Source organism: Poromitra crassiceps, assembly GCF_964638095.1.
Source record: "Poromitra crassiceps genome assembly, chromosome: 16".
Taxonomy (NCBI): Eukaryota; Metazoa; Chordata; class Actinopteri; order Beryciformes; family Melamphaidae; genus Poromitra; species Poromitra crassiceps.
Genome location: NC_139645.1, coordinates 24798948 through 24813815, shown reverse-complemented (window position 1 = coordinate 24813815; position 14868 = coordinate 24798948). Strand labels below are relative to the sequence as shown.

Genomic DNA, 14868 nt, shown 5'->3' with positions numbered 1-14868 from the left:
TATAGTTTGGTGACAAGCTGGAGAGACAGTTGACGGTCGGAGAGACGGCATCCGGTACGGGATGGGTTTTAGCACCCCAGTCTGGCTCTCTCGTGAGGGAGAAATCCACAAACGCTACGGATTAGCCTCCTGAAAATCTGCGCAAACATCGGCGCGGCCTGGTGTCCTTCAGGCTAGAGCGAGGTGCTCGGCACAGGCGAATGACATGCAGCGCACAGGCCTTCTTGAGGCATCCTCCCTGCCCATGGTATGGCATGGTAGGATTGGCTTCTTCCACGGGAGGTTCTGGTGATACGAAGGAGGTGCCCGGCCTGGAATCACCCCACAGGGCCTTAGACCTCCATGCACCGAAGGTCTTGCAACACTGCGGTGTAGCACTAACTCTATTGCAGCGGATTGGGCGTGATCAACCCTTCCGCGGGCAACGTTGCAGACAGAGTAGGAAGGCTGATCTGTGAGCGGCTGCTTCTGGGACGCGGGTCGGGGTCGTAATCGGCCTCGGCCGGGTCTACTGGGCGAGGGTGTATGATGTTGACAGACCCGAAACACCTCACGACTCCAGTTAACATCACTGATGATGCGTCCCAGAGCATGCTGCAGTATGTATATTTGAAAAAAGAAAATTATATGTGTCTGTGTGTTTTTAATGTGTTTTGTAACATGCACCTGAGTCTGGTGGAAGGAAAAATGTCTGTTGCGTTGTGACAGACAATAACGTTTTTGAATCTTGAATCTTAATTATTGGTATGAAATATTGTAACTCTGATGGTGTCAGGTATGAAGGTCACTCTAGTCTACACCAGGGGTTTTTTAAAGTGTGGGAGACTGCGCCTCCCCTCAGAGAACATATAGACCAACACCCCCTGTAGAAGCTAAGCCAATGCTTTAAGCCACTGAGGTGCTATGCCAGGGCTTCACCTGATTGACGCACACGTTACCTTGTTTGATTGAATCAAAGTCCAGACAACTTCTTGCTTTGATACTCGTTACATTTATTTTCTAGTAATCCTCTTTGTTTCCACAGCATTTCCAGTAGCAAACAAACAACAAATAAACAGGTAATTTAGGTACTGCAGCAACAAGCTGCCTACCGTGGGTGTGTGTGGTCAAAAACTGTATGCTCTTCCGGGCGAAACACCTGATCAGAGCAAAGGGGTTGGTCTTACTTATAGAAGAGCGCTAATTGGCTCCTACACACCGCCCCCTAATTGTTAGTGGCGGCTAGACACAACAATTCAATACAAAACCACAGAGGAGCCAAATATAAAACCCACAAGTACCATAAATGCAGCACCATCACCACATTAAATGCAATGTAATTCAATCTACACCTCTTGTAGTAAACAAAGTTTCGTTATAGGTCTTTTAATAACGTTGTTTTTGGTTTGTAGATTGACAGAACGCACCAGGCCCCTTTTGTCAGGGAAAACCTCCAACACTCTGTCAAGAGGCCAGGAACCACGTGGAGCTGAAGGATCCATGATGACGACAACATCTCCAGCAACTAAACTCCTCTTCTTGGATGTAGACCGCTCCTTCCTGTCCCTGCTGCGCTCCCTCCTCTTCTCTCTCTTGCCCCTCCTCGGTGAGGGTGATCGAGGTTTTTTAACCCGAGGGCTCCTGGACTGACCTCTGCTCCTCCTTATGTGTTCCCTGGATCGACTGCGGCTATGCCTCCTGTCTTTGGAGCGAGAGCGCCTCCTGTGGCCACTGCGGGGGTTGCTTACCCTTGGCCACAACCTCACAGACAGTTTGCTCCTGTTTCTCGATCGGGACCTCTTCTTGCGAGTCTTCGAGTGCGAGCGGGAGCGGCGCGGCTTCCTGGAGCGACTGGGGGAGCGCTTCTTTTCCTCTACTGGTTCCAATACAGCTGCGATGGTGGACGAGGCCTCCCTGACCCTCTTCATCACGCTCTCCAGCTCCTTGGCAGCAGCCTGTGGCGTCAGCTCCGGCGGCTTCACTATGGCATTGTTGGAATGATTAATCTTCAAGGGTCTGTCTCCAAACATGACTCCGTTGAAATAGCTTGAATAGTCCCTGTGCAACTGCGGGCTCTTCACAAACCTCCTCCTCAATCCAAGTATCCTCTGCTTGGCCACGGCAAAGTTGTTTGGTAGGAGAACTTCAGGTTTCTTAAGCGGCAACTTCAGCCAGTACCTCTGATCCTGTAGTGTTGCTGAGTGTTTTATGATCTCCATGAATCTACAGTCTTCTCTAGACATCTCCTTGTCGTCTGAGGACTTTTCATTAAAGTCGTAGCTATACTGATTGTTCAGCATGAGCTCCAAGTTGCATACAGAAATTCTATTCACCACAACAGAATGAAGCTCAATGTCAAGATTGCTGCCACGCCCATTTCCATTTAAGGGACCATTGATGACCCATCCCAACACTGTTCTTATAGCGTAGGGGCCATCTCCACGACTGTTAACAATTTCCCAAGGTTCCAATAACCTGGGAGCGTTGGTTCCTATCAACATGTCAACATTGGCCTTTATGCTGGGGATACAAATCTTTGACAAATAAGGCCACCTTTTCAAGTCTGCAGCAGTAGCGATGTTATCTGCAGTAACTGGCATCTTCTTCTGTGTGAGAATTTCTGGGAGCGGATAAAAATTATTTTCCTCAAGACCAGACACCTCCATTCCAGATAAGGAGTATGCTGGAACGACCTTTTCCTGCCCCATAGTTGTCAAAAGGAAATTAGTTCTTTTTCCTGGAATGCTCAACTTCTGCATAAGATCTTCTGAACAGAATGTAGCAGAACTGCCAGGGTCCAAAAATGCATAGGTCTGTATGACCTCATGTCCCTTGGCTGACTTGACCTGCACTGGAACAATAGGCAGAATACAATGATCTCTTCCATCCCCTGTACGTCCACATGTCTGGGGGAGAGTTGATTGTTTCACTTCTGGTGCCTCAATTGTTTGTTCTGATTCCATATGCATCTTCTTAATATGAAGCACAGTAGGATGTCGTTGCTCACAAACTTCGCAGGTCAAGCGCTTGTTACAGTCCCGACTTATGTGGCCAGTACATAAGCATCCAAAACAAATGCCTTTCTCCATTATAAGGCAAATCTTGTCTCTGTGCTTCTTGCCTTTAAATTGTTGACATTTCTCCAAAAGGTGAGCACGTGAACAGCACTGACAATATAAGCTCTCCTGTCTCCTTGAGCCATTTGTTGTAGTTTTATGTTCTGAATCCCTTGATGTTATTATAGTGGCAAAGCTACTTCCTCTCACTCTGTGGCTTGACTGAAGATGAAACTTGTTGAAAGGCTTTAAACCGGCTGTTGGTGGCGACGTGCCCTCAATGTCACCAAAGATCGGGTCTGACAGTATGCGCACATGTTTCTCAAGAAAAACAACAATGTCCATGAAATGAGCTCGATCTTTAGAGATTTCCATAATATCATGGGCTTTTGCTCTCCATCGCTCCCTGAGCTTGTATGGCAACTTGGAAATGACCATTCTCATATTAGTTGGCATATCCAATTCCTGCATATAATGGAGTTCTTGCATGACATTAGTACAACCACGCAAAAACAAAGCGTATGGTTGTAGGGCTTTAACATCATCAGATCGTATTGTTGGCCAAACCAAAGCCCTTTCAATATATGCAGTGGCGATCTTATATTTATTTCCAAAGTGTTCTTGGAGGAGTCCCTTAGCAACAATGTAGCCACGTTCAGGAGCCATATGTTGGCAGCTACGAACCAACTCCTTTGGCTGTCCTTTGGTGAACTGTTCCAAATAATACAAGCAGTCAGCTTCGCTGGCCTTGCTTTCCACTCCTTGCTCAAATGATTTCATAAAGGCTTGGTATTGAAACGGATCTCCTTCAAACATAGGAATCTCTCGTGTTGGCAAGGAGAGTAGGCGCTGCTGATGTACAAGTGCAGATGTTAATTCATTTTGTTTGTTCATGATAGTGATGACATCTCCAGATGGAATTTGATCATTTTGTTGTTGTTGATTTACATATTGTCCACTACTTTGATTTGCTTGAGCAATTGTAGCACCACTTTGGAAGACATGTGATGTTTGCTGATGTTGTTGGTCCTGTGCATCCACAACTTGGTTTATTGCACTGAAACATTGCTTTGGTCTAGCATCCATCGCTGGTTGTTTGCTCTGTGGCATTGAGTGGCAATGTGTTGGTTTCCATACTGCAGGCTCATATGGCTGTGCCATAGGGTCAAGTGTGATGCATGGTGCCTCCTTTATCCCTTTTTTATAATAAGAGTCCATGCCATCCGTTGGTGCATGAGAGGAATGCTGTCCATCATAAGCATGCAACACTGACAGCTTAGCAGTAGATGCTGCTAGCTCGGTTTCCAATTCCAGTTGTTGCTTTTTCCTCCTTATTTTTTGTTCCTCTTCCTCCAATGCTTGTAGCTCCTTTAAAGCTGCCATACGAGCAACAATTGCAGCTCTTTCTGCTGCTGCTTTAATTTGTGCTGAAGAAGTGGTAGACCGGATACTGGTGCAACTTTTATTTGAACCTTTTCTGCCCACTCTGGACACACTGTCATCAGGACTTATACCATCACAAATCCCAACATTTTGATTGACAGTGACAACATCATGATTACCAGCATTTTGATTCATATTACCAGCACCTTCATTTTCAGACACATAATTTTCATTGCTTTTCATCCACTCTCGGACAGTGACAACAAATTCATCATTGAACATCATTTTGGCCTTATACCATATTTCATGTCGTTCGTGTTCCTCCTTTGGCAGTAAAGCCATCAAAGCATCATGTATGCACTCAATGTCATCACACAATTTAATGTAACCATCAAAAGCACCCTTTACCTTTGAGATTTCATTATTATCAATTAAACCTTGTATTGCTCTTCTTAAATCGACAGCCTTATTTAGCTTATTTTTTCTACTATTTTGCAATGTGTCCAATCTCTCAGCAAGTGCTTTAACAGAAAGTTTGCTCACTCGTTTTCCCAATACCTCCTCTTTACAGCCAGCCCCACTGTCCGATTTGGCTGCTGTATGCGCGCCCGCACCTGACCGCTTGTCAGACTGCTCCGCGTTACCGTTATTCGACATTGTCCGACAGTCAACAGTTCGCAAAAGATCAACGTTTATTGTTCAAGTTCATCCCCTTCAGCAACCATGGAATTACGCCAGTTAATGTGTGCACACAAACCTAGATGGCCATCTAAACGGTGGTAGCGCTACACATACCTCGATTATCCTGAATGTTGTTCCATGAATCAAAGCGGCCAGAAGCTCCAACAGCGTTGCGTCCTGGCAGGCGATCAGCAGATGCAATGCAGCTGGCAACACTCCGCGCTCGGAGCTCCAACCTCCAACCTCCAAACACTGGCTCCCGTCCGGGGCTCTCCCACCGCGGCTCTCCCACCGCCGCCGCAGCCTGCACACCTCTCGGTCTCTGCGTCCCGGGCAGCCGTTGATTAGACGAGATGCAGCTGGCGAAGTGCTCCAATCACACAGCAACCAGCCGATCGGAATCCTCCTCGCCGTAACAATCACAACGTGAAGAAACTCCCAACTCTTCTTCAAACTCCAAACTCCACGAAAGCAAAGTTTTTGACTTGATTGTAGAAGCTAAGCCAATGCTTTAAGCCACTGAGGTGCTATGCCAGGGCTTCACCTGATTGACGCACACGTTACCTTGTTTGATTGAATCAAAGTCCAGACAACTTCTTGCTTTGATACTCGTTACATTTATTTTCTAGTAATCCTCTTTGTTTCCACAGCATTTCCAGTAGCAAACAAACAACAAATAAACAGGTAATTTAGGTACTGCAGCAACAAGCTGCCTACCGTGGGTGTGTGTGGTCAAAAACTGTATGCTCTTCCGGGCGAAACACCTGATCAGAGCAAAGGGGTTGGTCTTACTTATAGAAGAGCGCTAATTGGCTCCTACACCCCCCTCCCCCCCCCCACACACCCCCACACACACACACACACACACACACACACACACACACACACACACACACACACACACACACACACACACACACACACACTCTCTCTCTCTCTCTCTCTCAACATTTATTATTGCCATTATTACCTACTATTATGGTTCTATCCTCCACTCGGGCATAACGAGTTCCAAAGATGTTGTAAACATCTTTATCCTATATTCTTTTATATTTTAAAACCTCTTTATCCTGCTATTTTCAAATATCCTCTTTTAAACATTTTCTACATCTGTATCCACTCTGAAGGACTTTTAATAAAAAATGTATCATCTTTAACATATTTATTATAACTAGTGGGATACCCGCACCTTGCAGTGTATCGAGTAAATGTTGCGTTCTCTGCATGTTCATCCTCTATGGACTGTGTCTGCAGCCAGGCTGGCCAGCGTGGACAGACAGTTCCCAGCCCCATAAATCTTGTAGAATATGTCTGAAATAGCTCCCCAACAGATACAGAAATATGACCATATATGTGTTTGATGTACATACAAAGAACTGCCACAATCAGATTGGTGAAACACGCATTTAAAAAAAATGCATTTTCCTTCTTCCTGGTTTCTCCTCTGACACCCTGAGCTCACCTCACAGAGGCAGTCAGACTGCGGGCGCTGTGCCCCTGGCTGAAGCCAAAGGTCTGCGTGACGTAAATTCCATCATCAGGCTCTCTGCAGACAACCGTGTACGCTACTTTTGTGACCACACGGACATGTCCGGTGGGGCTGTGGATTTTCTTATATTTTTTCCGCGCCACGTCGCGCCTCACACTTTGAAAACCACTGGTCTACACTGTTCTATACTCTTATTAACGGAGTACTAACCGAGCCTTCCTGCAGTTCCTCACAGCTGGGATCAGTCTCTGTCGCCCCAGCATTGATGTGTTGTAGGCCTCCAGGTCGAACACATCCAGAACCTCCTCTGACATCTGCAGCATGTAGGCCAGAGCTGAGCAGTGGATCTCAGAGAGTTTACTCTCTGATCTGTTCTCTGACTTCAGGAACTTTTGGATCTCCTGGTGTACTGACTGGTCGTTCATCTCAATCAAACAGTGGAAGATGTTGATGCTTCTTTCAGGAGAGGTTAAGTAATGTGCACTTTTCTTATCATCAGTGTTCATCTTCTTCAGGTTGCTGATGGCTCTCTGGATGCTTTCAGGCCTGCTCTCTGTCTGACCCAGCAGGCCTTGTAAGAGTTTCTGGCTGGACTCCAGTGAGAGGCCATGAAGGAAGCGGACAAAGAGGTCCAGGTGGCCATTTTTACTCTTCAAGGATTTGACCATGGCTCTCATCAGGAAGACAGCCAGGGATTGTTCACCATTTTCTGTTTTGTTTGTGTGACGGTGGAACCTGTAGACAGCAGCGAGAAACTCCTGAATGCTCAGATGGACAAAACAGAAGACCTTCTCCTGCTGGTACAGCACACACTCCTCTTTAAAGATCTGTGTGAAGACTCCTGAGTACACTGAGGCTGCTGTGATATCAATGGCGCACTCTTTCAGGTCGGCTTCATAGAAAATCAGGTTGCCCTTCTTCAGTTGCTTAAAAGCCAGTTTTCCCAGAGAGAAAATCATCTCCCTGGTCTCTGTAGTCCAGTGTGGATCTGTCTCAGCTCTCCCATGATACTTGATGTTCTGCTGTTTGCACTGAACCAGCAGGAAGTGGATGTACATCTCAGTCAGGGTCTTGGGCAGGTCTTTTCCCTCACTGGTTTTCAACAGATCCTCCAGAACTGTAGCAGAGATCCAGCAGAAGATTGGGATGTGGCACATGATGTAGAGGGTCCGTGACGTCTTGATGTGTTTGATTATTCTTTTGGCCTCCTGCTCATCTGTGAATCTCTTCCTGAAGTACTCTTCCTTCTGTGGGTCAGTGAAGCCTCTCACCTCTGTCACCATGTCAACAAACTTTCCAGGGATCTGATTGGCTGCTGCAGGTCGTGTGGTTACCCAGATGCGAGCAAGGGGAAGCAGATTCCCCTTGATGAGGTTTGTCAGCAGCACATCCACTGAGGTTGACTCTGTAACATCAGTCAGGATCTCGTTGTTCTTGAAGTCCAGAGGAAGTCGACACTCATCCAGACCGTCAAAGATGAACACAACCTGGAACTTGTCAAAGCTGCAGATTTCTGTTTCTTTGGTGTCAGGAAAGAAGAGATGAAGAAGTTCCACCAAGCTGAACTCTTTATCTTTCAGCAGATTCAGCTCTCGGAAAGTGAACAAAAATAGGAATTGTATGTCCTGGTTGGCTTTGTCTTCAGCCCAGTCCAGAGTGAACTTCTGTGTTAAGACTGTTTTCCCAATGCCAGCCACTCCCTTTGTCATCAATGTTCTGGTTGGTGTGTCTCTTCCAGGTAAGGGATTAAAGATGTCTTCACATCTGATGGTTGTTTCTGGTCTCAATGGTTTCCTGGACACTGCTTCAATCTGTCTGACCTCATGTTCATCATTGACCTCTCCACTCCCTCCCTCTGTGAGGTAATGCTCTGTGTACATCTGATTCAGAAGTGTTGGGTTTCCTGCTTTAGCAATGCCCTCAAACAAAAACTGAAACTTTGCCTTCAGACTGGATTTGTGTTTTTGTTGTGGGTGTTGATGTTGATGTTGATGTTGAGTTTCTGAAAGAACAAATAACAAAGAACATCAGTGGGCAGATGTTTTGGTAAACATGATAAATGTGAACATTTCCTGGTAAATGTGTATCTCCACTCATCAGTGTTGAGTGGACAAACAGGTCCTGATTGTGTGCAGCTCAGTGTGAAAGACAACTGGTGTGGTGCTGTTTTGTTTTCCCAGTGTGCACCACTATGTTCAGCATATTACACTCATATTAACAAATTAATAATTTTACCAGATTATGCAGAGGGATTCTGCTCATTGACCTTTAAATATTGTAATGAATAGATCTCGTTTGGCAAATGTTTAGATTTTCAGCAGAGTTTGGACATGCTCATGGCTTCTATCATTTTAAACTATAGCCACTATAAACTGTAAAGTTCCAACATGAAGCAGGGCTAAACTCAGTTTCTTTATCTTGTGTTCTTGTTGGAATGGATTTGGCATGTTCCAAACCGATGATGACTCAAATACATTCAGAAAAAATTAAACAGGTCTTAACAAGTCAAATGAGATCAAAATGAGCAAAACTCAAATATAATGTTCTTCTCTCTCTCTAATAATTTGTTTCTTGTTTAGTTATATGTTCTTTCTTTGTTGCGGTTGAGAACTGTGGCTTGACGGCATCTTCCAGCTACAGCTTGTGCACCTGATTCAAATGAATTAGATGAGGTGTCCCAAATGATTTGTTCCTATATTGTTTTGTCAATTCTTTCACTTATAGGTGGCATCATTGTCTTGAAAACTAAGCAAAACTCTAACAGACATAAATCACCCATTGTCCACCACCTCCCCTCTCTCTCCATGACATTAAAGCTGTTAAAGACTCTTACTCCTCTGCAGCTCCTCAGCCAGCTGCTCCTGCTTCATTCTCCTCAGGAAGAGCAGTGTGATGTTTAGAAAAGCCTCTGTGCTCCTCCTCGGCTCTTCCTCCACACCATCCACCTCCTCCTCCACCCTCTGACCCTCTGAACATTCTGCCTCATCTGGACTCAGAACCCTCCGGAACCTTCTCAGCTCCATCTTCACAAAGGTGACGATGTTCTCCTCAAGCAGCTGGAACAGAATAATATACATATTAAACCTTCATACTAAAATCTGCACACAAAATTACATCCATCTTCAGAGACTGAAAGCCTGCACTGATCTAAAGAGTGCAGCATGGAGATTCAACATGATCACACAAATAATTATGGAATAGAAATGTTGACCCACAGCACAAAGCCTTCTAGTTTCACAACAATGGCTCTAAAATTGTTGAATGTGAATGGCTGCGTTTCCCAGAAGCTTCTTAGCGCTAAGAAGCTTCTTTAACCCTTCTTAAGGCCCCCTTAAGAAGCAAACGCGTTTCCCAAGTGCTTCTTAGCCTAAGATGATCTTTCGTTACGAAGGCATGCGTTTCCCAAAAGCTTCTTAGCGCTAAGAAGCTTTTTTGACCCTTCTTAAGGCTCCTGTAAGAAGCCAACGTTGCTTCTTAGCCAAAAATGATCTTTCGTTAAAAAGGCTGCGTTTCCCAAAAGCTTCTGATGATCTTTTGTTAAGAAGGTTTTGTAAGAAGGGTCTGGGGCATTCTTAACACCTTCTTAATGACGAAACACTGGCAGATCCAGCCACGTCAGGCAAAAGGAGATACCGTAAATTCCGGACTATAAGGTGCACCGGTGTATAAGCCGCACCTTCAAAGTTGACTATTTTTTTCTTATATAAGCCGCACCGGACTATAAGCCGCGGGTATTTTAATGGTATTTTTTGTTTTTTTTTACAGTGCACACAGTGTCCGCGGTGTGGTGAAAAGAGGGCAAGAGAGGAAATTAAAACAGAAGTGGATTTATAGTTAGAAAGAGTGCTAAAGAAGAGAGAATTCCGTTTTTTATTTTAGTTACTCACAGTACTATTGACCAGTCCAACTCAAAAGATATTCGGCAGTTTCACTTTGAGCTCTTGTTCCGCCGCTGTCCATCAATGGTTATGACGAGTCTCGCTGGGTACAGTACGCCAAAGCGATATCCATTGACTTTAACCTTTTCGATGATGCTGTTGTATGTTGCGCGTTTCTGTTGCACCAACGCGGAGAGGTCCTGCCGGACGAAAAAGCGCGTACCCTCCCAGGTGAGGGGCTTCTTCCCCGCAGCCTGGAGGATGAGTTGACGGTCGGGCCAGCGGAGTAGGCAGATGAAGATGGCCCTCGGTGGCAGGCCGGGGTCTGGACGTGGCCGAGGCGCCCGGTGTGCCCTGTCCACCTCTGGTGGTTTCTCGCCTTCCTTCAGGTCCAGGATGTAACACAGGATTTTGCCACGAAAGCGTCCATGTCACCAATCTCAGCTCCCTCTTTTACATTGATCAGGCGAATGTTATTTCTTTTACTCCTGCTGATTAAGTCATCAACCTGCGTGTGCAGGGTTTCGATTTGTTTTTTATCCACTTTCGGACTCACTGTGTTGTTTTTGTCCTCCAGTGCGCTGATGCGCTTTTCCGCATTAGAAACTCTGTTCGCTTATTTTCTTTAGTGAGTGAGTGGATGGACTTCTGCACGTTTTCAAACTTGTTTTCAAGCTGCTCAAACCTCTGAGCGATGTCGGACTTAATCGATAGTGTTTCACGGAGTAAAAGTTTAGCCCAAGCCGTGTATCTCCAGCCTCCAGCAGGTGAGTCATTATTATTATTAATAAAAATAAATATAATGTCTTCAGGAATAAGCTCACCCATATAATAAGGAAAAGCAAATGTGTCCATTTTGCTGAACAGCTAAGGACAGCACAGGGTGACACCAAGAGGACATGGTCTGTCCTGAATAAGGTCCTGAATAGGGACAAAAAACCACCAGTTCTCCCAGGTCATGTCAACTTGTCCGAACTTTCCAATCAATTTAACTCTTATTTTGTCTCTGTAGGCGAAGACCTGGCCAATAAAATCTCTCCTGTTCAAGGTATCTCTTACAACCAGTATCTTACAGGAGACTATCCTAACTCATTTTTTATGGAACCTACTGACTGCGATGAAGTATATGAAGCCATCATGAATCTGAACAACTCTCGTACAGCTGGTGTGGACGGAATCTGCAGTAAAATCTTGATTGCCGTAGCTGCTATTATAGCAAAACCACTTGCATACTGCATAAATGTATCTTTACTTTCTGGTGTTGTGCCTAGGATGACCAAAATTGCAAGAGTAATACCAATTTTCAAATCTGGGGATAAAAATAGTATTAGCAATTATCGCCCAATATCAGTCTTGCCTGTTATTTCTAAAATTTATGAGAGAGTTGTGTTTAAAAGACTGAGCAAATATTTTGATAAGCTTAATATTCTTACATCCTCTCAGTATGGTTTCAGGAAAAAGAATACAACTTGTATGGCAATATTAGACCTTATAGAAAAAATAAATGATGCTGTTGATCGGGGGAACTGTGGGGTGGGTGTATTTCTGGACCTCTCAAAGGCTTTCGACACCATTGATTTTGACATTTTGTTGGGGAAGTTGCACCATTATGGGATTAGAGGACTGACTCTTGAATGGTTTCGTGATTATTTGCATTGTAGATACCAGTATGTTGACATACATGATTTTCATTCTCAAAAAATGAATGTTAAATATGGGGTCCCCCAAGGTTCACTTTTGGGGCCTTTGCTCTTTATTCTTTACATCAATGATTTTGTCAACTCCTCTAAATTATTGCATAAAGTGATATTTGCTGATGACACAAACTTATTCCTGTCCCATCATGATTCACATGAGCTTCAAGATCTACTCAATGTTGAACTCAAACAAGTGGATACTTGGTTCAAATGTAATAAATTGTCGTTGAATATCAGCAAAACCAATTTCATTATATTCCATTCTAACAAAAAATCAGTGGATCATATCCACCTCAATATAGATGGAAGGGAGTTGACAAGAGTAGGGTCAACAAAATTCTTGGGGGTCCTCATTGACGAGTCAATCAACTTCAAATGTCATATTGATCATCTGTTAACAAAACTGTCTAAATATGTTGGTCTATTTTTCAAACTCCGTCATTTTCTTCCTTTATCTACTCTCCTGATCTTGTACAAAACCCTGTTTGAGCCACACATTAATTACTGTAACATCATATGGTGTAACACATTCCCCAGCTATCTGAAGAAACTAGAAAGCTTACAAAAGAAAATAATACGTGCCGTATCCTGGTCGGATTTCAACGCACCCACATGTTCCCTCTTCCATAGCTATAATCTTTTGAGGCTTGCTGAGTTTAATATTCACCAAAACGCAATCATAATGTACCAAGTTGTCCATAACCTAAATCCAAGACTCTCCAAGCTCATCCCAGTCAACCGCCCCGCTCATTCCTTTAACACCAGAAATACACATCTTATTTATGGTAAGAAAAGACGACTGAAATGCACCAGTTTAAGTATAACCAATAGAGGGCCGCGGATCTGGAATGGGCTTGATGAGAGCTTGAAAACAGCTCCATCCATCTCTGTTTTCAAGAAAAAAATGAAAGAACAACTGCTTAACCTGTATGTATAGTAATATAGTATATTATAATACATAGTATATATAATATATAATGTATATGATATATAGTATGGTATATGGTATTGATATGTATTATAAGTATACTTATACTTATCCATTGATCTGGGATTGTTTTGTTTGTTTTGTTTGTTACCTGTCCTGCTGTGTAATTGTTGTTTTGTTATACTGTACGCAGTAACTTGTATTTAAGTTGTGCTTTAAGTCATTGCTCAGGCTCCTGCCATAAGCTTTAAGTAGCTTCTTTGGAGACCTGGCACTCCACACATTTGTATCTTGATGTTTATCTACATGTCAATTGTTTGTGTGTGTGGGGGGCGAAATAAATCTGAATCTGAATCTGAATCTGAATCTGAGTCATTTCCTCATTCATGGCGGTGATTGCTTCGTCTTTTTCTTTCTGCTTACCTGTGTTGTGTTATGTTATGTTATGTTATGTTGTTAAAAGAGGGCAAGAGAGGAAATTAAAACAGAAGTGGATTTATAGTTAGAAAGAGTGCTAAAAAAGAGAGATTTTTTTTTTTTTTTTGAAAAAATCCATAGATAAGCCGCACCGTTATATAAGCCGCAGGGGCCAAAAAAGGCCAAAAAACGGGAAAAAAGCCGCGGCTTATAGTCCGGAATTTACGGTACTTGTGTCCACTGTTCCTCTTGTGTTTTTCCCTTTTTCCTTTCTTTCATGCACCCTTTAGTGTTTAAAATTGGGGCACACTTGAAAATCTCCCCTCTATGTATGGTTACTTGTGTTTTAAATGTTTTACCGTAAGCTATATTCCTCTAATCAGAATGGATTCCTTTTATAATAAGAATGTTGTGGATTTATATAGCACGTTTCACAGAACCCAAGGTCGCCTAAATTCTGTAGTGTTTCTCTCAATTTTTTTGTCTGCTGCGTATATAAAGCAATTTGAACTGCAGTCCATGTCTGAAATAAATAATGTTTAATAGAAGAAGTTCTTGTTTAACATGACCACAATTACGTTATTCTACAACAGTGTTTCTCAACCACTGGGTCGTGGCCCACTGGTGGGCTCAGAGTGCCATCTAATGGGCCGCAGAGGGCCTCTCACATAGAGATGGTGGACAGCTCCAGTTAACTCATTGAGTGCAAATGACGACTATAGTCGTCAATTCAAATAGTAACGTAGAATGCCAATGACGACTAAAGTCGTCAATTGCGTTTTTGGACGGTGGGACGTGGATCAAAGCCTGATACATCTCCTGTAAAAATTTGGGGCATGTTGAATGTGTATAACCTATTTTACGGACCCATTAGGTGGCGACAGTGCTCTCCAGATTAGAGAAAGGTGAGGAAAAACAGCAGAAGAAGCCCCATGATGAAACGGAAACCGCATCGGTATGCATCGATATGCATGAAGCATAACGTTAGCTGTGCCTGCAGCAGCCAATCTGCTCCCACAATTGAGCCCCCCCGTGTCCGCTGCGATAGCCCCTGCACATGATTAGTTGTGGAGTTGTTATTATTCTCAACTGGAAGCGCTGGGAGCCGGTGACAAATACACGCGGAACGCTGTGAAAAAGCTGGGTTTTCAGTGCAGAGCAAACGCAGCAGAGAGCCACTAGAGCCACCAGAGACACACCCACGGAGGAGGGGTTTGCAGTAGAGGGGGGTGGGGCACGCAGGGCAGCATATAACACCGACCCAGACAGACCCAGACAGCAGGCTCGATGGACAGATTGGCAAGCTAGAATATCTGATGCCCACCAGCAGTAAATCAAGACCAGCAAGAAAGTGTAGGGT

The 14868-nt window shown here is 44.0% G+C and overlaps 3 protein-coding genes across 3 annotated transcripts in view; 1 reads left to right on the top strand and 2 right to left on the bottom strand.

The window, feature by feature from the left end:
* LOC310791542 (NACHT, LRR and PYD domains-containing protein 3-like) overlaps positions 1-14868 on the top strand; it is a gene marked incomplete at its 3' end in the record, with an annotated part of 520630 nt that overhangs the window by 349125 nt on the left and 156637 nt on the right. The window lies entirely within an intron of this gene.
* LOC310791117 (uncharacterized protein) overlaps positions 1-14868 on the bottom strand; it is a gene marked incomplete at its 3' end in the record, with an annotated part of 134365 nt that overhangs the window by 2764 nt on the left and 116733 nt on the right. The window contains exons 14-15 of the mRNA XM_083652818.1: positions 9422-9644; positions 6799-8590 (exon numbers count right to left, since the gene is read on the bottom strand). Of these exons, the coding sequence (XP_083508944.1) occupies positions 6799-8590; positions 9422-9644 (2015 nt within the window). The remainder of the gene's footprint in view (positions 1-6798; positions 8591-9421; positions 9645-14868) is intronic.
* On the bottom strand, positions 1223-2279 carry LOC310791118 (uncharacterized protein; the record flags this gene model as incomplete). Its single annotated transcript, XM_083652819.1, has 1 exon — positions 1223-2279. The coding sequence occupies one exon, from the start codon at positions 2277-2279 to the stop codon at positions 1326-1328; it is 954 nt and encodes a 317-aa protein (XP_083508945.1). The 3' UTR covers positions 1223-1325.